General features: G+C 57.5%; 3 protein-coding genes across 4 annotated transcripts in view; 1 reads left to right on the top strand and 2 right to left on the bottom strand.

Moving 5' to 3' along the window:
• BACE1 (beta-secretase 1) overlaps window positions 1-3,919 on the bottom strand; it is a 12,632-nt gene extending 8,713 nt beyond the window's left edge. Inside the window, exons 1-2 of the mRNA XM_054997645.1 lie at window positions 3,570-3,919; window positions 434-522 (exon numbers count right to left, since the gene is read on the bottom strand). Of these exons, the coding sequence (XP_054853620.1) occupies window positions 434-522; window positions 3,570-3,830 (350 nt within the window). The 5' untranslated portion in view covers window positions 3,831-3,919. The remainder of the gene's footprint in view (window positions 1-433; window positions 523-3,569) is intronic.
• Window positions 3,882-5,126, top strand: LOC129342270 (skin secretory protein xP2-like). The gene is made up of 2 exons (XM_054997951.1): window positions 3,882-4,580; window positions 4,881-5,126. Exons 1-2 carry the CDS (start codon window positions 3,882-3,884, stop codon window positions 5,124-5,126), a joined length of 945 nt encoding a protein of 314 aa, XP_054853926.1.
• On the bottom strand, window positions 5,104-26,336 carry C2CD2L (C2CD2 like). 2 transcript variants are annotated; one of them, XM_054997802.1, is made up of 14 exons: window positions 25,919-26,336; window positions 20,997-21,092; window positions 18,530-18,649; window positions 18,183-18,293; window positions 17,363-17,476; window positions 17,001-17,115; window positions 16,345-16,468; window positions 15,896-15,960; window positions 14,798-14,925; window positions 14,076-14,238; window positions 12,426-12,527; window positions 12,063-12,196; window positions 11,676-11,946; window positions 5,104-8,993 (listed from the first exon to the last, which is right to left on the bottom strand). In XM_054997802.1, the coding sequence occupies exons 1-14, from the start codon at window positions 26,246-26,248 to the stop codon at window positions 8,776-8,778; spliced, it is 2,091 nt and encodes a 696-aa protein (XP_054853777.1). In that variant the 5' UTR covers window positions 26,249-26,336; the 3' UTR covers window positions 5,104-8,775. The 2 variants fall into 2 exon arrangements, with proteins under 2 accessions (XP_054853777.1, XP_054853778.1); XM_054997803.1 differs by lacking the exon at window positions 25,919-26,336 and adding an exon at window positions 23,393-24,450.

Here is a 26,336-nt window from a genome sequence, read left to right as displayed (position 1 = left end):
CTGAGAGTTTAGTGAGAGTTATCAGGGTCAGAACAACACTGCGCTTATATACCACTCTTCTGGACAGAAGTTCTTATTCCTGTGACTTTCTCCAAAAAAGGTGGCCTGTAAGGGCCAATCCAGGCATTCAGCCATGGCAAGGAGTCGGGCACACCCAGCCCAGAGACAGGCCCTGCCATTCTCCGGGGGGCTGGGGGCCCCTACAGCCCCCTCCCCTACAGAGCAAAGCCCACCACTCAGCCCCAGTGCCAGTCTGTGACTAGCGGAAAAGAAGCTGGACGGACAAAGGCACACGGCAGGCACTGGGCTGTCGCCTCCCTGACTGGGGCCTAGAAGAGCTGGTGAGTGGGACAAGCTTCCTCACAGACGGGATCAGGGCCACCCTGACTCTGCAACCCCCCCCCCTCCCTCCCGAACTGAGCGACATACTCACAGCTGGTGCCGATAGTACCGCCTCAGGAAGGGGTGAGGCGCTGCTCCCACGGCAAAGTTGCTACTGCCCGTGTCCACCAGAATGTTCAGCTGTGGGGGGGGGGGGGGGGAGGGGAGGCAGAGAAGAGAGATTAGTATCCACATAGCGAATTGCGGGAGAGCAGAAACTTAGGATAGTTTCATACTGTTTGGAACAACAGGAGGTGGCCACAGCCTTCCTCACATTTTCTTTGTTAAAATATCTGTACCCAACCTTTCAACTTGGCTCAAGGAGAACTAGAATGATACACCACTCCAAAAATACAAGACAGCAGAGATTAGACAATATAGGACGCCGTGAACTTCTATTACCACTGGGAACGTGCAAGCTTTCGAGCCACACAGGAGCTTAGGCAGATATGGAAAGTGCTGGCTCTCTTGAGTCCAGAAAAAGAGCAAGGGTGGCTTCGGGATGCAAATGTTTACCCACTTTCCGAGCGGCCTACTGAGAGCTCCCCGTCTTCGAAAGAACGTGCTTCTGAAAGAGTGGCTACACGCCGGGACATCTCTGCAGACCCAGGAGGACAAGGCTGCTGCTTGAGCCTCTACCCCAGGCCTGCCCCACAGCTGCCTGGCAGTCAGCAGCAGGCCTGTCGCCTTCCCCCTGCACACCTAGGGAAGGTCGGAGCAGCCAGGCACACAATGGCAGCCACCTGCCGGGGTTCAGGAGACCCAGCAAAACATCCAAATAAAATAAGGACCGTTTCTGAGCTGGGAAACAACTCGGGAACGGTGCCCACTTTAAACCGCTCAGCTCCCCCCTGCAGATCTGACTCCTGCCCCCAGCTGTATTGTGGGGATAACCGCAGCCCTGGCTATCTTCACCACTCTGAGTGGGGCACTCGTCTGTCTGGAAGAGCCCAGTACAAGCACAGTGCTACTGCACTTCTCCCTCTATTAAAGCCCCCCCCCCATCAGCAAAAGTAACCACAGCTGAGGCTGCCCTACAGCCCTGCCTGGGAGGGGTGGGTGGGGAGGGGGGAACACCCATCTTGGCAGCCAGAGGCCAGCATGGCCAGAAGCAGCCATCTCCTGGTATGAGATCGCAAGCAGGCTGCCAGGTCGTTCTTGGTTCTCTGTCCGAATCGCTTCAAGAATCCCTCACTATTTGACTCCGCAAAAACTCCTTTCTGGCTCCTTCCATCTATCAGTGGCTATTAGCAGCTGTGAGCACTGCAGCTCTGCTGAACAAGAATGCTGGCTTGTTAAGACCCGCAGGGAAGCTCAGGGTGCCCCTAATCCTCTAGCAACTCCACGCCTATTTTTAACGAAGGATCAAAATAGAGGGAGGGGGAGGGGGAGGGGTCCCTCTGAAGTCCCGTGGTCTCCCTGGCACCCACAGCTGCATCTCTGTGATCCAGAATCAGGGCCCAGCTCATGTGACAAACAGTGGCTCTTGAACTCAAGACTGCTATGTTAAGCCACTTTGCAGCAACTCCCAGGCAGACCTGAGGCTACAGCAGAGCTCTTGAATCCCCTCAAGCACCAGCAACAGCTTACACTGTGACGTGCAGACTGTGCACGTGCAGATGGAGATCAGCCCTATGTGCACATGGGGAGGGGACAGCTCTGCCGAAGGAGAAGCCAATCTGGAACGCGGGAGCTCACGAGGGGTGAATCCCAATCCCGGCAGCATGCCCCTGCGCCCCCCTGCTCCCTCCCTCCAGTAGAACACGACGTCTCTTTCCTGTTCCCACCATTCCCCGTTCACTCGGGCAGGCTCTTCCACACACAGCCCCTAGCCCGGAAGGGCCCTCTGCCCCTTCTGCTCTGCATCCCACAGCCCCCTCGCTCCAACAGCGGCGGACTCGGGCAGGATCTTGCAGCCGGCGCTCCTGAGCCAGCCGCAAACCAGCAGTTGCAATAAACTGTCAATAACAGAAGGGCGCCACACTACGCCCACTTGTGCTGGGGGGGGGGGGGGGACGACGACGACGACGGCGAGGCTCTATACCACACCCTGCACCAACGGGGGCAGCCCGGTCTCCTTTGCTCACACTGCAGCGCCGGCCACGGGTGACTGGCATCCGAGGGCCTCGCCGAGTCTCACAGCAGGGCTGCCTTCAGCCTGGCCTCACAGGAGCTTCCCCTAATCCCCGGAAGAGACTTAATGCTGTTGAGCTGCTCAGCAAATCAGAGTGGCTGCAGCTGGGACTGGGGGGGGGGGAGGGGGTGCCCCTGCGCGGAAGAGCTCACTCCTCCTGGGCTTCTGTGCCCAGGGGCGCCGCGCCCTCTGCCACATCTGCCCTTCAAGCACCTTGGAAGAGACACAGGACTCTGACTTGCTGTTCGACGGGCTGCGGCTGTACGGGTGGGACGCGCGGGCACCTCGACTGCCCGGGCTGTGCGCTTCACCGAGCTCCACCCTGAGCATCTTTGGGAAGCGGGGGCAGCCCGGCGGGCAGGAGCGGCTTGCCACGGCCTGGATTCTCTCTCTCCCCCTTGCCCCCCCCTGCTGCGGCTCCCCGGCCCGGGGGTGCGCGCTCACGCCCCTCTTGCGCTCCCGGCACGCAGAGGGGCCCCTTATGCCAGGAGGCTGGGATTCAAGGGGCAGCGGCGCCCCGGTCGGCGACTCTCGCTCGCTCGGCCCCGGGCCAGGCCAAGAGGGGGCCGGCAAGCAGCGCCGGCTCGGGGCTGGCCCAGCCCTCCGGGAAACAGCAGCGCGGAGCGCGGCGACCGGGCAGGCGGGGGCGTTTCCAGGGCCTCCCCGCGCCCCCCCCCCATGCATCTCGGCCAAGGGCGCCCGGGCGCGCCCCGAAGCCCTCCCGCTCGCGCCACCTCCGCGGGGACTGGCGAGGCGCAGGCCGAGCGGAGCCCAGAGGGAGCCCCCGCTTGCCAGGCCCGGCCCAGGCTGAGCGCCTCCCGCCCGGGCCCGGCTCGGCTCGGCACGCCGGACGAGGCGCCCCCGAGGCCAAAGCTCCGCGCGCCCGCCGCCCCAGAGAAGCCGCGCAGGGCCGCGCCACGGCCGGCGGGCGCCTCCCTGGCGCGGCGAGTGGCAGCGAAGGCTGCGGCGGCCTCCTGCGCCCTCGTTCCTCGCGCCGCCACGCCCGCGGCCCTTCGGGGCCGAGCCGGGGCCCGGCGGCGGCGGCGGCGCTCACCTTCTGCGGCGGGCTGCCCACCGTCATCTCCACGTAGTAGCCCTGGCCGGACTTGCCGCGCAGGTTGTCGACCATGTCCACGAAGCTGCCCCTCCGCCGGGCCTCGCCTTGCTGGCCGGCCGCCCGCCGCGCGCGGTCCTCCAGCGGCGCGCCCGCCCGCCCGCCGCGCAGGGGCAGCCGGATGCCGTCGGGCCGCCCGCCGCAGGCCGAGCCCAGCAGCAGCAGCAGCAGCAGCAGCAGCGGGGGCGCCGCGCGGGCCATGCCGAGCCAGAGGCTCAAGCCGGGGCCAGGCGCGGCGGGGCCCGCAGCTGCATGGAGCAGGCCGACAGCCCGGGGCGCCCCTGCCCGCCTCGCCGCCGCGCGTCGCCTCTGCGCTCCGGTCGGGAGGCGGCAAGGCTCGGCGCTGGCGGGGCCGAGGCGGCTCCGCTGCAGATCCCTGGGAGTTGTAGTCCTGGCGGCGGCGGCGGTGTCAGCGAGGACAGGCCGCTCCCTCTGGCGGCTCGGCGCGCACGGAGGCTGCTTAGTCGCGCTGCTGCAGGCCGCCTCCGGCCCGCCGGCTCAGGAGCGGTCGCCGGCGAGGGGAGCGTCCGGAGGGCTCCTGCCCTGGGCGGCAGCGTTGCTCGGGCCTCTCGCTTCGAGCCGGACCCGGGCCCTTCTGCGGGCGGAGCTCGGCCTCGGGCGCGCGGCAGCTCTCCAGCCTCCTCCCGCCCCCCGGCGGCCGCCCGCCCGCTCATGCCAGGGCAGGAGGTTCCGGCTGCGAACGTTCCCGCCCGTTACGAGCCCCGCGCCGGTTGGGCAGGCGGGCCGCAGCAGAAGCCCGCGCCTCGGGAGACCGGCCTGCTTGCCCCGGGCCCAGGGGAGGCGGCCTCCCCAGAGCCTCCCTGGCAGCCCGGCCGAGGGCGCCTGCCGGCCTGGCATCCTTTCGCTGGCCCTGCTGGGGCGGCCGGGCTGCCCGCAGAGTTCTCCCGCCGCTCGGTGCCCGCTATTGGAAATAGGGTTGCTAGCCTCCAGGTGGTGGCTGGAGATCTTCCGGAATTACAACTGGTCTCCAGGCCACAGAGATCAGTTCGCCTGGAGAAAATGGCTACTTTGGGGGGGGGGGGTGGAGTCTATGGAATTATGCCATGCCAAAGTCCTTTCCCTCCCCAAACCCCACTTTCTCCAGGTTTCGCCCTCAAGGTCTCCTGGAATTTCCCGACATGGAGCTGGTAACCCTAATTGGAAACCCGACGGGGCTCTTTTGCTGCTGCGTCGGGGGAGTTGCCAAGGCTGCCCGAACGGATGGTTCCATTTTGTGATTTTACCCCGCAGTGCCGGCGAGAAAGGCGGGCTACAAATGAAGCAAGGAAGACCCGCGAGTCGGCGGCCGGGCCGCCCCCTCGGCTGCGCGGAAGAGCTGCCGGGAAGGAGAGGCCGACGCCCGCGGGGGGCTGGCCCAAGCCTCGCCTTTCCGAGGGAGCCGGACCCGGCGCCCCCCAAGCACTGAGTCCCCCCAAGGCCCCCGCTCCCTCTGGCCCAGGAAAGAGGCTGGAAGCACGTTGTTCCCACAGAGTTTAATAAGTTACAGGCCAAGCCCCCACACAGCAGCGGACTTCTCCCGAAACACACAAAGGTGCAGAGTATCACAATCATATTTTAAATACATTTTACTCTAGTCTTTGAAATATCTACACAGCTCCTAGTATTTCTTTATATCTAAATGATCTGGGGTCACAAGAATCCACCCACAGAAAAGGCCTCGGGTGCGGAAGAGCCCCACTTGGGGGGGGGGGGGTGTCAGCTCAGGCTCAGTTGGGGGTTTGGTCCAGCAGCCACACCAGAGACTGGCTAAAGGGGGCACAACAGTTACGCAGGGATGGGGGTCAGGAGCTTGCTGCCCCACGCTGCCTTTGCGGGCCAGGCCACGGATGCCACAGCTACTGCTCCACCCCCTTCCCTCACCCCATGAATTTCATCGCAGCCACAACCTCCCCACCCCCCACCACCTCAAAGCACCTGCTCCGTCCCCACCCCGTGACAAGCAAGGAAGAGTGACTGAGAGCCAAGCTACAAGTGACGCCTGACACAGGTTGGACACTAGTCAGCTTCCCTCAAGTTTTGATGGTTAATGTAGGCATCCTGTAATGGAGAGCCAAGCTGCAAGACCAGGACGCCTACATTTCCCATCAAAAGTTGAGGGAAGCTGACAAGTGTCCCACCTGTGTCAGGCGTCACTTGTAGCTTGGCTCTGAGCCACTGTAGGTGCCGCGGCATGCATGCAGGGGCTCCCTTACAGACCCCCCCCCCAAGTTTGGACTAGGGTCACCATATTCCCCAATTCAGCTGCGGAGGCCCATTTGCCTTGGACAGAAGATTGACAAGGCACCAACCCACATTCAAAGCTGGAAAAGGGAAACAAGAACAGGGAGCGGCACAGAAAGGGAGCCTGCTCTCCCAGCAGGTTTCCTTCCTGCCAGACATTCATTTGCGCCTAACTTGGCCCTCGTCTGCTATGCTGGCCTCCATGGGGCTTGTTAGCACTTCAATGCCATGAGAAAATGCACCTGAAGGCTGAGTCCCCACCAAGCAGACTGGGGCAGAGGCTTACTGAGCCCCAGGCAGGCAGGCTCTTCCGCCCCCACGGCAGCCTGTGCAAGGTGAACCATTGCAGGCCCCACTAGGCTCAGGTGCCAACTTTCCTTTAACTCTCAGTCACCATCCCGGAGAAGAATCCTCCATCACACACACACCACATGGAGTCTGCAAGCTTGATTCCCTGGAGCTATTCGTTAATCATTCTCATTTAAACACGCAGGAACGCTGCTCCCATGCTGAGCAAAAATGGCCTCTTCTAAAAGACAGCCTTATCAAGTCCTCGTCTCCTGGATCTTACAACCCTCTGAAAAGGCACAAATCATTTTCAGACTAAGTGCTAACGGGACAGAGAGGGATCTGGGCAGACTTCATCAATCCTGCCCTGCAACACGGATGCCAGCATGCACGGGTTACAAGCCGGCCTCCCCAACCACCAAGATTCTAGGTAGTCCACACTGGCCGCTCGGGCAAGGCGTCCTGCTTGGGCATCTCCAAGGGGCAACATGCAGCTACAGAACCCTCCTCCCCTGTCCCCCCCCCATGCCAACCCACTTACAAACAGAACAGCTGATGCCAACCACAGCAGCGAGCCCTGACAAAGGCCTTACCTATTCCAAGAATGTGATCCCACAACCCCATCCTGGTCACATGCGACTCGGAAAAGCAAGCTGGATCAGGTGGTCCTGATCCAGCTGCTTCCAACTGAATTTTCCAGGGATAAGTGCTAAACAAACTGACAAACGTGCAAACAAAAACCCACAGTGCGCTAATTCATATGAACAGGTGGTGTGTGCATGCGTGTGGAGGTCTTCGTTTGCACTGCGCCAATCCACCTTCCGACAGCCAAAGGAGGCAAAACAGTCTCGTGCATCCTGCTCAGTCAGCTGACACTATTGCCCATGGGTGCCCCAACAAAGAGAGGGCACAAGGGTGCCCCTTCAGTCGCTGAAAGAGAAGCATGGAGGCCCTGCCAGGCAAGCATGCTTGCGGAGTATTTCATCACCTCTCTCTTTCCACTAGAAGATCCCTGTACTTGGGACAAATGTGAATGGTTAAGTGCAATGGCGTGACGCTCATTTCCATCCAAAGCCAAACCTGCCCCTCCACACGCAGGCTTCGGCTACAGATTCGCCCCACGCCCCACCCTCGACAGCCTTTCCTGTTATCATTCCTTGGCAAGTCCATCTTGCATCATGCTTTAGCCTGTTCCAGCACAATCTCAGCCTTTTCCTCCTCAGTTACCCTGGACCCAGTTGAAGGGGAGCTTCCAGAAACCAGAAGAGTGGCACCAGCACCCACCATGGCTGCAATTCTAGAGGGGGGCAGTGCCCTACAAGAGCCCCCCAAGGAAGGCTTAAGTGCTCAGAGGATGCTGCTGGCCTCCAGTACAGCGAGAGGACAGTGAATATTCCCAAGGGGGAAGCAACAAAGAACTTGGATGTTGGGCAGACGCCATGGCTTAAAAATGTCCAGCAACCTAGTCTCTGTAGTGCACACACACACTTCCACACACAGAAGGAATTCTCTCGGTCCACCTGTCCCTTGAAATGGCCACTCCCTCCAAAGGCCAGGCATTTTCTATCTGTCACGCATCTCCCGTGATTGTTGCAAAACCTGAGAACTGACTTTTTTGGATGACCCAAGAGGTTGTTTCCTTGTAAAAGCCCCTGCCCCTCACCCACCCACCCCATTCAATAACCTGCAGAGAGGGACCAGCCCATGTCAAAGCAGATTTACCCCCTTCCTTCCCCTCACCAGTCACACTGCTTGCCACGTCATTGGTGGGACCCAACAGTTTCTCACAAAAATGCCTTCCAGGCACCCACGGCCTCACCTTGGGTTACTGCATCAGCCATCTCACACCCTGAAAATCAGCCACCAGCCCCGGAGCACTCTCCATCCATGCTAGAACAGCGACAGGCACGTGCACGCAGAATGGGCTTTTCTGTGCTCCGGCAGCATTCCTCCTGGTCAAGCCGAACCCAGTGACGAGTCAAAGAAGGGCCATTTGTGCACAGGGAAGTCAGCTGCCTCCCCTCTTTCAGTCAAGATACGTGTCTCCCCACATGCTGGTGGCACCCCCTCTCGTCACCTCCAGTACATACAGGCTGGTCCTGAGAGACAGAGAACCCCCAAGGCTCCTCTTCCAGGGGCAGAGCCATCGCTGCAGAAGCCCAAGTCACTGGAGTCCCCAAGAATGTGAAAAATGGGTATTTCCACATACTGGCCAACCACAAAAACCAGGCCCCCTGCCTCCAGCCAGTATACTGGGCCCTTCCCCACTGCAAAGGTGCCCGACACACTCCCCCCAAACGAGGGAGAGAGACTGTCCCTAAAGCCACCACTGAAATCCACATTCTGTGGCGGGCGCTCCCAAGATTTCACGTTCAGGCGCAAGATGGTGCGTGGGCATCCTCCTCCCCACTCCAGGATGCAATGTCCAGGTCAGCTCCAAGCAGGGATGCCCGGGCATTCACAGACGCTCCTGACAGCAACAGCAGCCACCCAGGCAGGCTCTGGAGGCCACTCCCTTGGCAGGGGAGGGAAGAGGAACTGAGACTGTGATGCAAACACGGAGTGGGGGGGGCATCGACAAAGGGACCCTCTGGAGAACCTTTCCAGAAGCCGCTGCTCAGTGCTTGTCTGTGGCCAACGTGCTGCCGTTGGCCTTCGGCTTGGACTTGAAGGAGAAGCGCTTGATGAGGCGCCGGGAGAAGCTGCCAGATTTCTTCCTGGGGGCAGAAGTGGTGCTGGCGTTTGGCAAGTCATCGTGTGACTGGCTGAGGCCTGCTTCCTTCTGCTTGTTCTTCCTTCGGAAAATGAGTTTGGTGCCGCTCCGCAGGAAGTTCACTACAGTGAGAGAAAGAGAGGACTAGCAGGCGGGGGTCTTGGTCCACAGCCGGTCTGTCAGCCACTGCGCGAGACCAGCAGGCCTAGAGCCAGGGCTTGAGCAGAGGGCTTGAGCCAGGGGCCAGGGCTTCAGCAGAGCGCACGAGGATCCCACTTGGGCACTGGCCCTGAAATGGGTCGTTTCCCACTCAGGCTAGGAGGCCAGGCCTGCTTGTGTGCAGTCTTGGAGGTCGTGGGCTCAGCCTGGGGCTGTGCCAGCCAAGTGCCAAGACCCTGGGGAAAGGCAGGCCTCTCCTGTCATGCCAAGGGAACGTGGGATGCCCCTGAACAACACACACCAGCCAGTCCAGCTCCTCAGGTTGTATGGGAACCGGGCAATAAAAGCCTCTGGTTATCCGGGGGAAGGAAAGCACCCCCCCCGCCCCCATTCATGGTGAGAGACGGAGGGATTATTTGCCCGCAAGAAACAAGGTTCATTCCTTTCCATACCCTGGCTCAGGGGCCCTCACCGTGGCCCTAACTGGTGAGATGCCAGCTGGTGGGAAATGTGGGGACTCGGCCCCTGTTTCAAGACCGGTCACACAGAACTCCCCCAGAAGGGGAAGGAAGAATGAGAAGATTCCGCTGGCTCGCTGCAAAACTGTACAAGCCCGAGGAGCCAGGAACGGACAGGAAAGCTGAGTGACGTCTGCAAGGACCATCCTGCATGTTCCAGCTGTCCTGGGCCCATTTCTCAGGGAGAAATGCTAAGGTAGGGTTAGGGTTAGCAGAGAAACCTCGCTCGTGTTCGCTTTCGGTTCTTTTCTTAGTTTCTGTAACACACCTGTAGGTTTGTTCTGATATGCAATCCCATGCCTTTTGTGTTTGTGGAGCAATGCCCTCCACCCAAGAATTCACCCCAACATTTCAGTCATTGGGACTCCACTCTGTCCATGAGCAGGAACCCAGCCGGAAACTAGTAGGGGCAGAAAGTGGGAGGGGGGAAGAAGGTCAGAAGCCACCGGGCTCCAAGCAGAGAGTGTTCAAGCTCTTGGTTAGGCTAATGGCCAGGATGCCACACCCCAAAGGGACAGAGGCTGCTGAAAGCCAAATGGCGAGAGAAAGGCAGAGGTTAAAACTCCGGACACGAGGAAGAAGCTCTCTTACATCTTGCTTTCGACACTGGAGCACAACTAACGAAAGGCTAAACTTTACATAGGCTCTGTGTCCATGTGGCAAGGAACAACGGGGAGAAGTCCCAACCGTGAGACATAAGAGAATGTTGAACATTACACTACTGAAACTTCCAGTAAAGCTAGCCTGTCCTCATGAAACATTGTTCATGAGTGCAGGGAAAGGGAACTGTGCGCTTTCACCTTTTCGGTATACCCTTGCTCAGCCTGCATGCTTGAACAGAACATGTGTATTCTTTTTGTTTGTGTTTGTTTGTCCTGCTCCCTGAAAGCTGTACTATCTGCAGTGCAGAAATGGGGCGGGTGGGGGTAAGCTCACCATCCCTGGGGTGCAATCGCTTGAAATTGCAAAGTTGCCGTAGATCACCCTGTGTTAGCTTGTAGAAGAGAAGCAGACGGGGGCAGCAACTAGGCAGAGCCTCTAAACAGCGGTGCGGGTACAGAGTACTAGACCCGTGACATCATTGAGCAGGAGATACTCTCAGGGTCAGTGGTGGCAGCGGGAAATGCCCAGGTTGTGTTTGGCTGCCCTGGGGAGGGTTGCCAGGCGGAGACTTAGGATGGCCACGAGGTTTTCCTGCCCTCCCAGGGGCTAATCAGAGGGAACAGGAAGGACTGGCAAGTCTATTCCTTCACCGTCCTTGGAGGATAAGAGCGTTTTCTCGTTAAGGATACCTTTTCCTTTTAAAGATCTCAGACTGCAACCGCAGTGTTCACCCAGGGGCCTAGCTGTTCATCCACACAGAGATCAGGCACCTGGCCAAGCTAGATTGTTAGCAGGCGGGGAATGAGGGAGGCAGCAGTCACAGCACCGAAAGGGAGTGCAGAAATTCTGACAGTTGGCACGAATACAAAAGGGTGCGCCGGGGGGGGGGGGGGGACAACAGCTTCCCTAGAAGTGGGTTCAACCCTCCCCCAGCCTTTCAGAGGCTCACCACCTAGGAGGGTGGGCTGGACACCTCCCACTAAGCCAAGGCCCTCTGAACTCGCATTAGGGACACACCTAGGTGGGCAGCACAGCTCAGGGGGCTTCTGCTTGCCCCTGCTTTGCATGTGGCTGTATCCTGACCTGACAGCGAGGGCTGGATTTACCTGGAGACAGTTTACCTGATGTGCTAACGGCTGCAGATCTCAACACAAAGGCAGATTCAAATGAAATGTCCTCCTGGTAGAAATGGTTGTGGGGGCCTCAAGGAGTATTGTTCCTTGCCCTAGAGGGTGGCCCTGGCCAGACGGGCTCTCTCGCTAAGCACAGAACTCTCTCTGGCCTGACCTCCTCGGACTGGCAGTGGATCTCTAGGGTCTCAGGCAGAGGCCCACCCAGCCCCCACCTCCCATGTTAAAAGACCGGCTACCCCGAAGCGGAGACGGCACAGAGTGAAGCCGGGACCTTCTCACACCAAGCAGGCACTCTGCTACTGAGCCCACCCAGCTTTGCCAAAGGCCACCTTGAACGGCAGGCTGGCCGGGAGGCTGCCGCAGGAACTTGAGGGGAGGCCTTTCGCCTCACCTTTGTGGTCTTTCAGGCTTCTGGTCTCGAGAGCCCCTGTGGAGCCGGTTTCCGACTCTGCATCCTCCACCGAGGGCCTGTCGGAGATGTCCGAGTGGGTGGTCTCGTCCAGCTCCTGGCTGGCCCGGTGTGTTGCGTAGGAGGCCTCCTGCTCCGTGGTATTCTGCGCGTGGTCTAGCATGCCAGCCGTGATGGAACCCTCATGGAGCGTGGCCTCCAGCGAGGCAGCGTAACCAAGGGAGAGAGCCATTTCATCCTGGGCAATTGGTACCTAAGGGGAGCAGTCAGAAGGCCAGGGCGGTAGAAAGCCACGAAAGGAAACGTGGTCCCCCCCCCACACCCTGGCAGCCCTTTCCAAGAAAGAACGACAGATGAGTAGCCGGGTACCTTGGAGACCCCCGAGATGATGAGCGTGCTGCGCTTGGTCGGCGTCTTCTTGACTGGTCTGTTGGTGGCTTCTGTCAGCTGCCTGATTGCCGTCTCAGCCACTGGGTCCAGGCCATTGGACACGTGACTGCTCCCTGGGTCAAGAGACAGCACATGGGCCCGTCGGCCCCACGTATGGAGGCAGAGGGGACCTACGCTGCATGGTGCTGGGGGACCCGCCCTGCCCTGCCCGACGGGACCGCAGCTGCAGCTGGCCTCACCTCAGAGAGGGCTGCAGCAAGAGTGGCGAAGGGCTGCCTCCAGCTCCCCTCGTGGGACTTCTGCTCCTCTACCCCCTGGGCTATCCCTTGCCGAGCGACTTACTGCTGCTACTGGGTGAAGCGCTGCTTGGGCAGCCATTCTCGGGAAGCATGGTGGTCACTTTCTCTGTCACTTCCACCTTGGATGGAGACCTCGAGGGTGAATCTGGAGAAGGAACGGGGCCAGAGCAAGTGAACAAAGTGCCAACTGACACTCCCCCCCCCCTTCACCACATGAAGTTGCTGATATCAAGACCCAACACTGGCCCACCTAACTTCGGGCTGTCTATCTTGCCTGGGTCCCTGGAGAGTTACTGCCCCTCAGAGGCGGTGCTACACAGAGGCACAGACTCCAGTAACGCCTGAGGAAAGGCGAGGACAAGCAGGGGCATTTGGACAGACCAGCTCTCCGGGGCAGCTGACCGTCGGCTCCCAGCATGCTGTCATGATGCTGGGCCTGATGACCACAAGGAAGCCTGAGGCCCAGAGGAAATTTCCAGGAGGCCTGGCTGCCAATTCCCCTGCAGGCCCATATTCCCCAAGATGCCTCCCTGCTTTAGGATTGACTTAGGAGATTGGAGAGAAAAGGAAGGCCAGCTGGCAGCCAGGCTCGGCTAGGGGAGCAGTTACATCAGGGCCCCTCAAGGGCCGCCAGAGGGCTGCTTGCGCTGCTGCCAAGGGGTCTGCTTCCAGCCAGGGCTGGGCTTTTCCCTCTGCCCGGCCCCGCCCCTTGCCTGCTCCGGCCTACACGGCTGCTGTTGCCAGAGGTCTGCCTGCACTGCTTGCTGTGCTGCTGTTCGTTATTTTTATACCAAGTGTGTTAGTTATTGTAGTCTCTGTGTATTGTTCATGTTTGTGTTTTAATTATGTGAGCCACCCTGAGCCCATTCGTGTGGAGGGCGGGATATAAGTCAAATAAAATAAATAAATAAATAATAAATTGAGGAGGAAGGTGGCCTTCTCCCATGAGACGCGAGGCAGAGACGCCCCTACCAGCAGGAGAGGGGGAGGCTGGACCCAGGCACAGTAGGGAGCAGCCAGGTAGCCATGTTTGTGCGTTAGTTTTGCCCTGCGTGTTGTAAGCATAGCTCCCATTGAACTGTTGCTCACAAATACTCTCCTCCCTTCCCTGTTTGGTATTTGCCCACCTTGTTCAGCGTAGCAATTTGTTTTACTCTGCCCAGGTCCTCAAGCTCCACCAGCCACCTGGCAACGCCCTCAAGAGCAGAAGGCGCTGCTAGGAAGGGTGAAGGGAAGGGGGCAGCTCTGGGCCCTCCCTAGTTGAAGCCCCAGACCAGAGTGGTGGCAGCCAGTAAGGCCCTTGCCTGCTTCAGGGCTGAAGGGGGCAGGAGGTGTGGGGGAGGCTAAAGGACCCCGGGGGGGGGCCCCTTGGGTAGGAAAGCCCTCAGGGACCCCTCTTACCCATGGCACATGCCCTTTAGAGACAATCCAGCCTTCCCACTGAACTTCTGGTATGCCTGTCTAGAGCACTTTTTGCCCCAAATCCTCAGATGAACAGCGAGCCAGCAGTAGAAGAGGGAGTGCCTCGGAGTGCCCCCCTTTATCCCCTTCCAGACCAGCAGAGAGAGAGAGAGACTGGCCTACCAAGCCCTCTTTGGCTTCTCAGTCCTCCTCAAGGGTTGCAGAGCATCCTGCAAATGCCCTTCAGAACCGGCCCCGCCAGAGAGAAGCAGCACCGCGCCCCAGGCCTTACCAAGCTTGCAGTCCATCTTGGGCCTGGACTGGACGGTGGTGACCGTAGTGACTATGGTGCCATCGGGCATGATGGTGCGGTCCATTTCAATCTTTTTAGTGGGTGTGATGGTGGTGCGCAACGCTGATGCCGGCTGAAGCTCTGACAATTCCTGGTAGAGCAGCTAACAAGAGCCCCAAAGGCAAGCCCATCAGGCAGGCCAGCGGAGGCACATGCGCAGAGGCCGCTGACCAGAAGCAGCCAGCCCCGCTTCGCTCCTCCACAAATGGCCTCACTGCCCAGAACCTGCCTTCTTGGAGCAGGTCCCTCGAGGCGTCGGCACAGAATAGCGCCCCAGCCAGACTTGCAGCTGCCCAACCCCGCTCACTCATGCCTGGGGGGCCCGAACACAGACGCCCTTGTCCACTCACTGTCTGGGAAGGTTTCTGTCTTTCACGGCTGGCAAGAAAACCAAACTGCTCCTTTGTGTGTCAGTTTAATTGCTCAGACACAGGAGAGAGGGCTGGGGGGGGGCACTGTAGGAGACACTTTGCTCAGCTCCCCTTCCCTCATGCCATTTTCCTGGCATCCCCCCTTCTTCTATTTGAACACAGAACCTCAAAAATACTTCAGGGGTACAAGGACAGAAGGGAACAGAGTTTAAGTGCTGCGTTTGGGCAAGTCAACCCAGAGGGCAAAGTGTTCCCCGGCCCGGCCTGCCCCACCACGACTCCGCATCTCACCTCCACCACCACAGCTGCTGCAGGGGACAGCTGCTTGCCCGCCCCAGGATTCAGCAGGTACTGCTGCTGTCCACGCGGCTCTTTGGAGGGGGAATCCAGCGGGACTGTGGCCAACCCCAAGAGTGTTTCTGCAGGGGAAAATCAGCCATGGGGACACCACAGCGCTGAGCGCTCACTCCTCCCAAGCCACACCACGTGATTTCCTCAAACTCTAAACCACTCACTTCCCCCACCAACTCGATGGCTGGCAGGCAGGCAGGCAGCTCACATCACACACAACTTTTTTATGCTCCTTTTTCAGAAAACCGGCTTGATGCCGTTTACAAACTAAAACACCATAAACATAATTAAAATTAAGAAAATAGTACTAAAATATTTTGCAACTTTTCTGCCAATTTAATTTTAAAATTAATTTTAATTTTTTTTTAAAAAATCAACCCCTTAGTGAAAAGCTTGGGTGATAAGATCCTGTTTTGGCCTTTTGCCTAAATGAGAGCAGATCAGGGACCAGGCAATTATCAAAGGAAAGTGCATTCCACAGGCGAGGGGCCACCACTGAAAAATAATAATCCTCATAATAACAACATTCGATTTATATACCTCCCTTCAGGACAACTTAATGCCCAGAGCGGTTTACAAAGTATGTCATTGTTATCCCCACAACAAAACACCCTGTGAGGTGGGTGGGGCTGAGAGAGCTCCAGAGAGCCGTGACTAGGCCAAGGTCACCCGGCTGGCTTCAAGCGGAGGAGGAGTGGGGAATCAAACCTGGCTCTCCAGATTAACCACTACACCGAACTGGCCCTGCTTCTTGTCATTTCACATCTGCTGGCATGGGCACCGAGTACAACATCTATCCAGGCTGTTGGCGTCAACTACAAGGAAGCTATAAGCAAGAACCCCTCCCACCTTAGCCCCCAGTTGTGCAAGCAAGCCCTGGGCTCCCCGCTTCAGACACTCCCGGGGCCATTCCACACGAGCAGCCCACCTTCCTTGTCCTGCAGGGGCCGCAGGTTCACAGGAGGCGGCGGCTGCTGCTGCTGCTGCTTGCATGGCCTCTACACAATGCCCTTTCTGGATCCCCTGCCCAACACTCACCCTGCCCAGTGCTGTTGCTCTCAAGGACGCTCAGCGTCAGCGTTTTGCTTCCTGGCCCGAGCTCCCTGCCCAGGCAAACAAAGACAAGAAGGGGGCATTATGCCTGCCTCTGAAACCTTGCCCTGTAGGGACCCACTAAGCCAGTGGGGAGCCCTAAAAGGAAAAGGGCTACGCAGGAGAAGAAAGCTTTTCCTGTGAAGCAGAGGCCACGCTCCAGTCGCCTGTAGGTGGAGACACTTCAAGGAAAGCAAAAAGGCACACAGGACTTAACATGATAGGCAGCAGAAGGGCACTACATTATTTTCCATTTGCACTGGCATATCGGCATGCAAACGAGAGGTTATAAAGAGGCACTTCTGCCTTCTCTGGTAAGCCTCTGCCTGGGCCATGCCCCACAGCATCCCTCCCTTAGCCCGCAGATGCAAAACCAGCAGTGGGCCCTTGCTTACAGGAGGAGTTTATCAGCCCATTCTATGTGGGCAGCACAGCTGGAGCTGCTAGCTGGCAATGCCTTGGTCCGCTTCTGCTGCCGAGGGCTGTCCAGCTCCGCCATGCAACACAGCTGCCTGCTTCCTGGAAAAGGAACAGAATGCAATGCTGGGCAGGTCTGACCAGCCAGCGTGTGCATGCGCCCCCCCCTGCTCCTGTTGGCTGGTTTCTCCTCACAACTAGCCTGGTAAACAGGACATTAGCAGTCTAATCTTAAAGGCAGGAACCTGGAGTGGAGAGAGACGCAGTCTCCAAAGCCACCCAAACAGCCGGGGCTGACCGGGGATTTGAACCACCTGTCCCTTGTCCAGACCCAATCTACTTGCCAGTCAGATCCCTGCTCAGACCCTGACGGCATACATTGTGTGCTGGAGAGGCCAGCCAGCATGGAGCCCAGAGCCTCTGAATTCCCAGCTCACAGCACCCCTGCCCACCTGCAGCAAGTGCCTGGCTCGGCTCCACTGAGCCAGAGGAAGCAGGCTGAGCTCCCCACCCCTCCCCCTGGCTGCAGCACCACAAGAGGAAAAGGACCCCCATCGGCAGTGGCCGGCAACAGCAACCCCTCCCCCCAGCAGACTGGTCAGGGGCTGGGAAGCTCCCAGTCCCTCCACCACACCTCCAGCCTCCTCGCAGTCCAAGTGCAGGGCCCGCAGGTGCTGAAGCAGTAGCCTGGGCACTGGAGTTGCTGCTGCACTGGATGGGGAACCCTGAGATCGCTTATTACAGGATGTCTGGGGATAAAAACAAGGAAGAAAGGGAGGTGGATGAGCAGGAGGGCACCCATGCGCGCGCATGCCCATCCCATAAGCTGAACAGAGAAATGCAGGCTCGCCCTTGGCCCTGCTCGCCCAGCAAAGGGCCACATCCCCTTGCTTGTGGGGCAGAGGCCACCATCAGTGCGAGGCCACTCGTGGACAGGTTGCCCGTGTTTTCCCCCCTTGAGCCCCCCACACGGAAAGGGCGCCCCATCTTGCCCACCTTGCCGCTGGCTACACACGCCTCCAGATTCACCATCATGGCGGGCTGAGTGCTGATGATCGCATCCTCTATCAAATCTTTTATGGTGGACAGGTCCACTTTCCCATCATGGTCCTGGAGCACAACAGGAAATTCAGTCAAGGCACTGGAGAGGTGGAAGGGGCTGTCTCGGGAGAAGAGGGGACTTGCAACCCAGGAGGGCTTCTGCAGGTCCTTCTCGTCTGCTTCTCAAGGAAGACAGCAGGGATCACCACCTCTGGGAAGCGCTTAGCACCAGCGGTGCCAACTTCGATACAGGACAAAACTTTCGTCTCTCTCACGGCAGACGGAAAAAAATGCCTTGCAGCAGGTGCAGCAGCCCCTCCCTGTACAGCTGTGAGCCTGAGCCCCTTGCTGCATTGCATTCCTGCACCGAGCGAGGGAGAGAAGCTTGTGCACATCTGCAGAGCAGACTCTGGGATCAGAAGGAGCCTGCAGGGACTTGGCTGGGGGGTGGGGGTGGGAGCTGTTGTGAGCCACCTGCAGGTCTTCTAAAGCAGGAGAGAAATGAACAGATGCCCACCAATAGTGGCCCATGCCACAGCCTGGCCTGCAAAACCAGCCCTTGTTGGGCTGCCCACGGTCTGGGGTGTCACTCCACTTGAGCGCTGAAGACAGCACCCTGTTCCCCCCCCCCCACACACACACACCCCGATGCCAGGCGCCCCTGAACTTCCTCCAGCAAGATGGGAGGGTGCAAAGGAAGGGGCTCCAAGGACGGGAGTCGGACTGGCGGGGCCCACTCAACCGCACCCCCCTCACACCTTGGCAGCTTGCTCACTTTTTGCAGCTGAAACTTCGGAGCCACCCTCAGACTCAAGCCCGGCCTGTCCTTCAAAGCCCAGGACACCAGCAGGCCTTCGTCCGGCACCTCCTCCAGACGGATCACCAGCTGGGCCAGGCAAGCAGGAGAGAGGAATGACTGTTTTTGAGGCTGTTTCCTTAAAAAAAAAAACTGTTTCCCCATTTCTAACGTAGAGAGCTTAAAGGATCCAATGAACTCACATGAAGACTCCAGCCAAACTCGAGCCCAGGCACAAACGCCAGCCTGCCAGCCACACAGAAGCATGGGGGTGGGGGGGGGGGAGAAAGAGGGCATCCCGCCCTACCATTTCCAGCATCCCTTACCTGGGCCTTCAGCACAGCCAAGGTGATGTAATAAGTGTCCATAGAAACAGCCACTGGCGACTGCTGGGTGACCGAGACAGGGAACTGCATAGTGTCAGCTGAAAGGCTGCAATGTAACACCTGGCGGGCAAGGGAGGGAAAGAGTCATGGGCCCACTCCAAGGGCGTACCACACTATCCCTCTTCTGCGATCGCGGAGGGCGTCAGGCAGAGGAGGGGGGAGATTGTCCCTTAGAAAGGACCCCTTGCTTGCATGACCAAGCGATGTCCTCTTGTATGCAGCATACTCCCACTGGGCGGTGTGGGTGGGCTTTGGGTAGTGAGAGGTTCGATCACTGGGAACGCAGAGAGCGGGTCTGTGGTGGGTGTTTGGACTGCATGGTGACTTGCCTGCCTGGTGTGAAGGTTGATATTAAGCACCAGGAGCCTGGCTCCCTTTTGGGGTTTTTTTTTGTACAGGTTTGGCTTGTCCCAGAATGTCAGACCAAGACCGGAATTTCAGAATTGCTTCCTGTTCCATTCTCAGACAGGCACCGATCAAGTGCATAGATGCGAAAGCAGTGCTGGGAGGAAGGGTTTAGATTTGTTAGGCACTGGGAGCACTGGGGGACTTGTACAACAGAAGAGAGAATGCAACACGCCTGTGGAGTGATTTATTTAATGTATTTAACCCTCACCCTAACCCACTTTTCCCCAGTACAGCACAACTCAAAGTGACTTACAAAAAACTGAAACACGAACAGCAACCTAAAACTGCAATTCAACCATAGGACAAAAAGAAAAATATTGGTTCAGTTTTCAGGTGTAATGAAAAAATCAAGCTCCGTGTTGGGGATCATTTGAAAAGGGGCTGAAAATAAAATGGTCCATACTGTTCTGACCCTGTATAGATCTATGATGGGCTTCATTTGGATTACTGCACACCGTTCTGGTTGCTGTACCTTCAAATGATATTGCAGAACTAGAAAAAGTGCTAAAGAGGACAGCCAAAATCATCAAGGGGTTGGAGTAGCTCTCCTATGGGAAAAGGTCGGACAGACCGGGCCTTTCCAGTCTAGAAAAATGTCAGCTAAGGGAAGGGGGGCATAAGTAGAGATGTGAAGTCCTGGAAAAATATCTTTCCCCTTACAAATTCTCATTTTTACCAATAGATTTTCCCAACAGTGAAATGGGAAATTTAGGGGAGCACTTTAAAAAACACGCACAAATATTTTCGATTTCTGAACAAGAACAACCGTGCCTTACAAAGCACTTCACTCATTTCAAATGTGCAACACACCTACTGAAAAAAAATATAGGGAGAACACGGAAAAAAATGGACACGTTCAAAGTTTTGTTAGATCCCCTCCACCCAGTAATTCTCTCCAACATTTCAGTAATTGGGAATACACTATGTCCAGGAGCAGGAACTCAGCAACAACAGTGGTTACTACCCCACACCCTGCTGCAAGGTCACACCCAAAAGGAACAGAGGTGGCTAAGAACCAAGTGGTGAGAAGGTAAACTCTTCCTCTGGAACAGCTGAAGCATCCTGGGGGGGGGGGGGGAGGGAGAAAGACTGACCTTATTAAACACCATTTCGGACAATTACTAAGCATAGAGAAAGGGCAGTCTGTGTTATCACCTTTTCTTTGTATCCTTGCTCAGCCCAAAAGCTTGAACAAACCAGGCATGAGCATTCATGCAGGCCCACCGCCCTGGGCCCTGCCCCGCCCTGCACCCTCAGCTCCACCAGCAAAAGAGCACTTCTTTGATCACCCACAGGCCACCCTCCGGGCTTCGGCTTGCCTGTCACATCCCTCCTCAGCTTCCAGGTTGGGTCTCCCTATCGTGGTCACTAATCGCTGAAGACCTCCTTGAGGATTCAAGACCACGCGAAGCTCAAACATAGTCTCCAGTTGCCAGGGCATTGCCTCAGAACCCACCCCCAGAGCCAGAGCAGTGAGCAGCGTGAAGGCCAAGAGGCACAACACGCCCCCAAGGCTCAGCCACGCACATCCGGGCTTCTGCAGCTCCACGGGTGTTTTCCAAGGGGGTGGAGTCACGCATTTGCCCTTTCCCGACATTTTCCTTTTGGCTTCTTTACAATAGGCATGTTGTTGCCCCATTCCTTCACCAAATTTTAGACTGACTTTGGCAGCAGCATTTTCTGTTTACATCAAAGGAATTCTCACAGCTACTAAGGTTGCCAACTGCCTTTCTGAAACATAAAAACCCAAAGGGTGGGCCTGACTGAGAAGCCGAGACGCGAGAGCTGAGCTCCAGCACTGCAAAGGCTGCTGAGGGGAAGAGCACACGGGGCAGCTGCTAAGGCGGAGCCTGGGAACAGCAGCCAGGGGGAGGCCTGGCATTCCATTCCCATCTGCCGTGCGGCTTCCTCCGGAGCTAAACTGTGCTCACTGTTGGGTAAAAGTGCCACTATTTGGGCCTGCAGAACAGAGCCACAAGATGCACGAAGAGCCACTTACCATGCTGCGATCCGTCTGGTCAGCACAGCTCACGTGACTTATGTTCACACCAGGCAGCAGTTGAGGACCCTCCTCAAATGTAATCTGGATTGAGCTCTGGTAAAGAACAGAACTTGGTTAGCCCCGAAAGAGGGAGACCCAAAGCAGACAGCACAAACACAGCCTGTTGTCAGTGGCTTCTGGTGAGACCCACAGCCTCTGACCACACAAACCGAACCCGCGAGCCAGCTGCTTGGCCCACCAGAGCCAGCTGTAACCCTGGCAAGAATCAGGCCGGACAGACACAGGGAGAGAAGAGGGGCAGGGGGGAAAGGTCTGGCAGCCCATTGGCTATGCATGAATCACCTGCAGACCCCCAAATACGCCCCAGGTGGGAACTCCGGCTACACTGCCCAGACTTTTCAGTTCTCTGTTCACAGGATGCGTCCCTGGGAAGCCAGCCCAGCAACCCCTCAAAGAGGCAGGCAGAGGCATTGGAAGGATGCATAAAGACCTGGCACTAAGCAGCAGGGAGGAAGCAGTTTTATGGTTCTCTTGTATTGTCTTTGCCTCGTGAGCCACCGCAAGCCATTGCCAGAGAGGTAGCAAGTCCGTTTTCTAAAGAAATAAAGTGGTGCTGGCAGAGCCACCGGTCCGTATGCCACAGCTGCAGGGTGCAGAATTTCAGCAGGTGAAGCTTCTCCCAGCCTGGGAGAGGTGACAGGGAAGGCGCCTGCGGCTGAATCTCTACCCAGCATGCAACAGTTAAAGGGTACAAGCCCAGCCAGTAATGAGGCAGAGGCAGCCCCATTCAAGGGTTAGGAGAGTCCTTTGCCCTGCCCTGCTCTGCTGGGGAGGATCCTGGCAACCAGGAAAACCTGGAGGCTGAAGCAGATAGTTGCTCGGCTCAGGACAGAGGAGGCGCCATCATTTACCGCTTGCCCAGGGGCTATCGAGTGACTCAGAAAGCAGCACTCCCATCTATTCCAGTCTCAGACCTGTGGGCTGCCCAAGGCAGGGAGGTTAAGCAGCAGCTCCGTTGCCATGGGAGCCCAGGCCTGGAATGCCAGCTTCCATGTGCTGCAAGCAGGCAGAACTGCAGTGGCAAAGCAGCCCCCTCTCTCTGCGGGACCCCCTTATGTGGGCCGAGGCTCGCCTTTACACGGTGCCATGGCCCATGTGAGCAAAAAGGCAGCTCCAAACCACAAACAGCAGGAGAGGCTGCTTGGCCCAACTTGAAAGCAAATCAGGCATGGCTGGTCAGAGGCCCTTGTCAGTCAGAAAGAGCTTGCACGGACCCCGCCCCCCCCGCCATACCTCCTGCCCACCCACCCCCAGGAACCAAGGAACTCTTTCCTCTTTGCACTGCAAGTCACATGAGTGAGGCCACAGCATTCCCGACACAGACCCCATGGCAGAAAATGTCTCTTGGCTCATGGGCCCAAGCAGCCCTGGAACCAGCCACCTGGTGCCTCTCTTCTTCCCCATCTAGCCCAGAGCTGAAACCCAAGGAAGAACTTCCGTCTTCTGCCAGTGGGTGAAGCATTTTTGTTTTGATTGGCATCCCCCCAGTAACTGTTATTGGATGAGGGAGGGGTGCCTCACTGTGATCCTTTTAGAGCACTCAAATACTGAAATGGGCTCCTGAAAGAGGATTCAGGTGGGTTGCTGTGTTGGTCTGCAACAGAACAGCAGGATTTCAGCACTGACAAAAGACATTTTGGGAGTTTCAAAGCCCCCCTGATGTAGTAAGAAAACAGATCAACAAAGCCAGAAGGATACCAAGGGATGGCCTGCTACGAGACAGGCCCAAAGGAAACCACAACAGAAAACGCCACGTACAGCACTCAGACCAGTTCAGTGTATCATTAATGACCTGCAACCTAAGCCGGACAATGGCGCCGCTCTCTCACAAGCTCTGGCAGGCAAACCTTTTCTTGCCCACAGACAGTCCAACCTTAAACAACAACTCACTCATAATAATGTTCTTCCCAACACGGACACAAACTCTGGGACCAGGGCCTTCAAATAAAATCCAAGATGCCAACTCTGTCCCCCTATTTACTCTGACAACACAGTCACAGGACGCAACAACAGCAATTACCATCTCAAGCTCATTCACTTGCTCTTCTTCCAATGTTATAAATGCTATCAAGTGTCAGCAATGCCTTTCTGTTCTCTACACTGGACAAACAGGTGAGTCCCTACCCAAAAGAATGGACATAAACTTGACCCTTGAAAACCAGTGGGAGAACATTTTAATCTTCCAGGACATTCCAGTGCTGAGCTAAACAGGGCTGTCCTCAAACAAAGGAGCTTCAAAGGCAGATTACAACACAAGATTGCTGAACTTGGGATCATTCACAAGCTCAGAATAATGGAACCTGCGGGCCTGAATAGAGACATGGACTTCTTACCTCATTACAGAAGCCAATTTTTGCTCCAACCAAGCTGCATTGCACCATTGTGTCCCTGCATTCTGATTTCCTTCTTTGCTTCACTCCTCCCACCTGGGATATAAAGGCCTGGGGATCTCAAAAGCCAAATGAAGGTGCCACGCTTAAATCCTCTTTCCCCAATCGTAAAAGCAACAGGAGAAAAACTGTTTGTTTCCAAAATGGCTTCAAAACACACAAACAACAAATTAAAGCCAACGAAAGTCAAACATATTAACAAATGATGGCAGAAGGCAAACCTTGCTCGTGTCAGATTTCTGAATTAGGAAACGCAGCCACAGAAGCAGCCCAGCCAGAACAGTCTAATACTGGCCCTGTTTAGAGTATCACTTCCCCTCCGGCGAGGAAGCCAAGAGCCAAATGATCCCCTCCGTCATACGTTCATTCCAAACCTGAAAGGGATACCTGACCAAAAAACTCCTGGGTGTCTGTCCCAAGAATCAGCTCCTGTTCTGGGCCAGCTACAAGAATATTTAGGCCGCTCCCTTCCAGGGGAGGGGAACTACAGAAGGACAGTGAGGCAGGCTGGTGTGGCCAGGCGCTGGAAGAACGGGGTGCCCTCAGCCCCCCCCCCCCGGCCGCACATTCCTCCGCTCACGCAGAGCTTGGCCTCGAACTCAGCACCGCCTGCTCTGCTCAGGTTCTTCGTTTCTTTCTCCCTCCTCCTTGCACAGAAAACATGAAAGGAAGGGGAACAGGAGACGGGTCAAGCCGGGTCCCACTCACCCGGCTGTTTTCAAGGACTCCACTCTTCCCAGCCAGCAGCGTGAAGGCAGGCTTCAGCGCTCCCTGACAGACCCCGCTTGTGTTTTCTTTTCAGGTTTGTCTAATTGCTCTAAGGAATAACTGCGACATTGGAATGAGCAATAAATAAATCACCCCAGGACTGGCGATCGGTTGCTCTCCAAGAACAGATCTGGGGCTTCTGCAATGTGTTACTACTTTTCTTTAAAGGTGCTGGGATCTGTTTGATCAGAATATTTCTTGGATGGGGCTTTTGGTGATTCCGTCACTGGGAAGTCCGAGCTTTCTCATAAGAAGCCCCCCCTGTCACAAACCCCCCCCCCCTGGACTCTTCTCTTGAATCTGGGGAAATGAGGAACTGCTTTAAGGCCGGATCCTCCTCCTGTCAATTGGCAGTGAAACTGTTCCTCTTCCTCTCCGCCATCTCCCATTGGAAGACATTGGACAGGAGTAAAGATAAATAAATATCTTATTTAGAGGTCCAACCAATCCTGAGTCTCTAGCGAGTAATGCCTGTGATTCATGATGGTTTTCTGTACAGGTCTGTCTTTTACCAAAGGGAAGCGGCCCTGGATCGGCCTAACAACAGCCACCAACAAAAAAGCCAGGAAGAACTGGGGGTAGAAGCAGCTCAGGCCGAGATGCTGGCCAGTCACCAGCAGAAGGAACCCCCACTATCGACCGGCAGCTTGGTTTGCCCCTCCCTGGTACAGTACAGAGTGCAAAGCTCAGTTACAAGCCAACACTGATGCCAGCCGGGCTCCAAGGCTATTCTCCCTTCAGGCTCCAAACGGGCCAAGGGGGCAGCAGGGCAGAGCTTATCATTTGATCGCAAACGGAAGGAGCGGCCAGCTCTGCGCAGGGGCAAAGATCAGAGGGCTTCGTTTTGTCATGCCTGTTAAAGGCTCAGCATGACCACAGGTCTCTCTAGGAAGCCTCCCTTATTCCCTCGCTCAGCCATGCCAGGCAGGCCCTGATCGACAGACGGCACACAAAGGTGATCAGGTCTCCCTCGGCCACTGCAGAGGTCACTACTGGCTGCTTAATGCTGCTCCTGCCAATTGATCTCTTCCTCTTTCCTTCCACTCAGCTCTGAAATCACATGCAGATCATTTCACTGAGACACAACCAGCCACTAACCCACTCCGAAATCTCAGTCCACTCTGGGAGGCTTTTCTGTTTGCTTGCTTGAGTTTTTATTGCACTGCACTGTTTTGCATACATTGCCAGGAAAAACCAGAGTTGTTAACCTCGGTATTACTCTCAGCCCCCAAACAACGGATGCATCACAATACAACAATCGCCTCCCTTTTGCTGTGTACACACCGAGCAGGAAACCGACTCCTACTTCCGCTATTTGTACAGGTGTCCAACTAGGTACGTGTGTGTTCTCTGGGATGGTGGCACACACTCGCTAGGCAGGCGGCGGCGGCGGCAGGGGCCTGTTCCGCTCTGCTCTCGACAGGCCTCGCCAGAGCGCCTGGGAGCCCACCGCACAGGCAGGCGCGCACCCGTTTTCCAAACGGGCCCGGCCTGGGGTCAACGAACGCCCCCTGCCCCGTGTCTATCACCCTGCAAAAGCTACCCAAAGGGGAAGGACAAGCGGGCAACCCAAAGACGCGCAGCGCCGGGAGGCGCGGGAAGCGCAGCGGGGGAGCCCCGACGCCTCCGGCAGGAGCGCAGCCCCGGCGCCCCCGGCCCGCCCCGCCCCGCCCCGCCCCGCCGCGAAGGCGCCCGCCTTACCCCGTGCCTGCGGGCCTGCCGGTTGAGGGCGCGCAGCCAGGCCCGCCGCCAGCTCTCGCGGAAGGCGCGGAAGGCGAAGAGCGCGGCCAGCAGCCCCCGCGCCCCGCCCGCCGGGCCGCCCTCCCGCCGGGCCGGCGCCAGGCGCAGCAGCAGGGCCGCCCACAGCCCGCCGCCCGCCGCCCGCTCCCGGCCGCCTCGCCCCGGCCCCGCCGCCCCGCCGCGCCACCAGCCCCGCGCCAGCTGCAGCAGCCAGGCCGCCACCGTCAGCAGCGAGGCGCCGAAGAGCAGCACCAGCGCCGCCCAGCCCGGCCCCGGCGGCCCCGGCTCCATGGCGGACGCGGCGCAGCGGGACCGGGCGGGACAGGGAACGCCGCCGCCGCCGCCGCCGCCGGGCCCAGCTACATGGCGGGGGCGGCCG

The sequence above is a fragment of the Eublepharis macularius genome, chromosome 14 (genome assembly GCF_028583425.1).
Source record: "Eublepharis macularius isolate TG4126 chromosome 14, MPM_Emac_v1.0, whole genome shotgun sequence".
Taxonomy (NCBI): Eukaryota; Metazoa; Chordata; class Lepidosauria; order Squamata; family Eublepharidae; genus Eublepharis; species Eublepharis macularius.
The sequence above is the reverse complement of the archived record's forward strand: the minus strand, read 5'-3'. Positions and strand labels throughout refer to the sequence as shown.

Bases quoted from the DNA above. Each gene is read 5' to 3' on its own strand.
- LOC129342270 (XM_054997951.1), top strand. From the start codon at position 3,882: ATGGAGCAGGCCGACAGCCCGGGGCGCCCCTGCCCGCCTCGCCGCCGC. The intron at 4,581-4,880 runs GTGGTGGCTGGA...TTTACCCCGCAG, and splicing joins ATAGGGTTGCTAGCCTCCAG to TGCCGGCGAGAAAGGCGGGC.
- C2CD2L (XM_054997802.1), bottom strand. From the start codon at position 26,248: ATGGAGCCGGGGCCGCCGGGGCCGGGCTGGGCGGCGCTGGTGCTGCTC. The intron at 15,961-16,344 runs GTAAGCAAGGGC...TTGCCTGGGCAG, and splicing joins TGGGCTGATAAACTCCTCCT to GGAGCTCGGGCCAGGAAGCA. The intron at 8,994-11,675 runs GTGAGGCGAAAG...CTCTCACTGTAG, and splicing joins AAGCCTGAAAGACCACAAAG to TGAACTTCCTGCGGAGCGGC.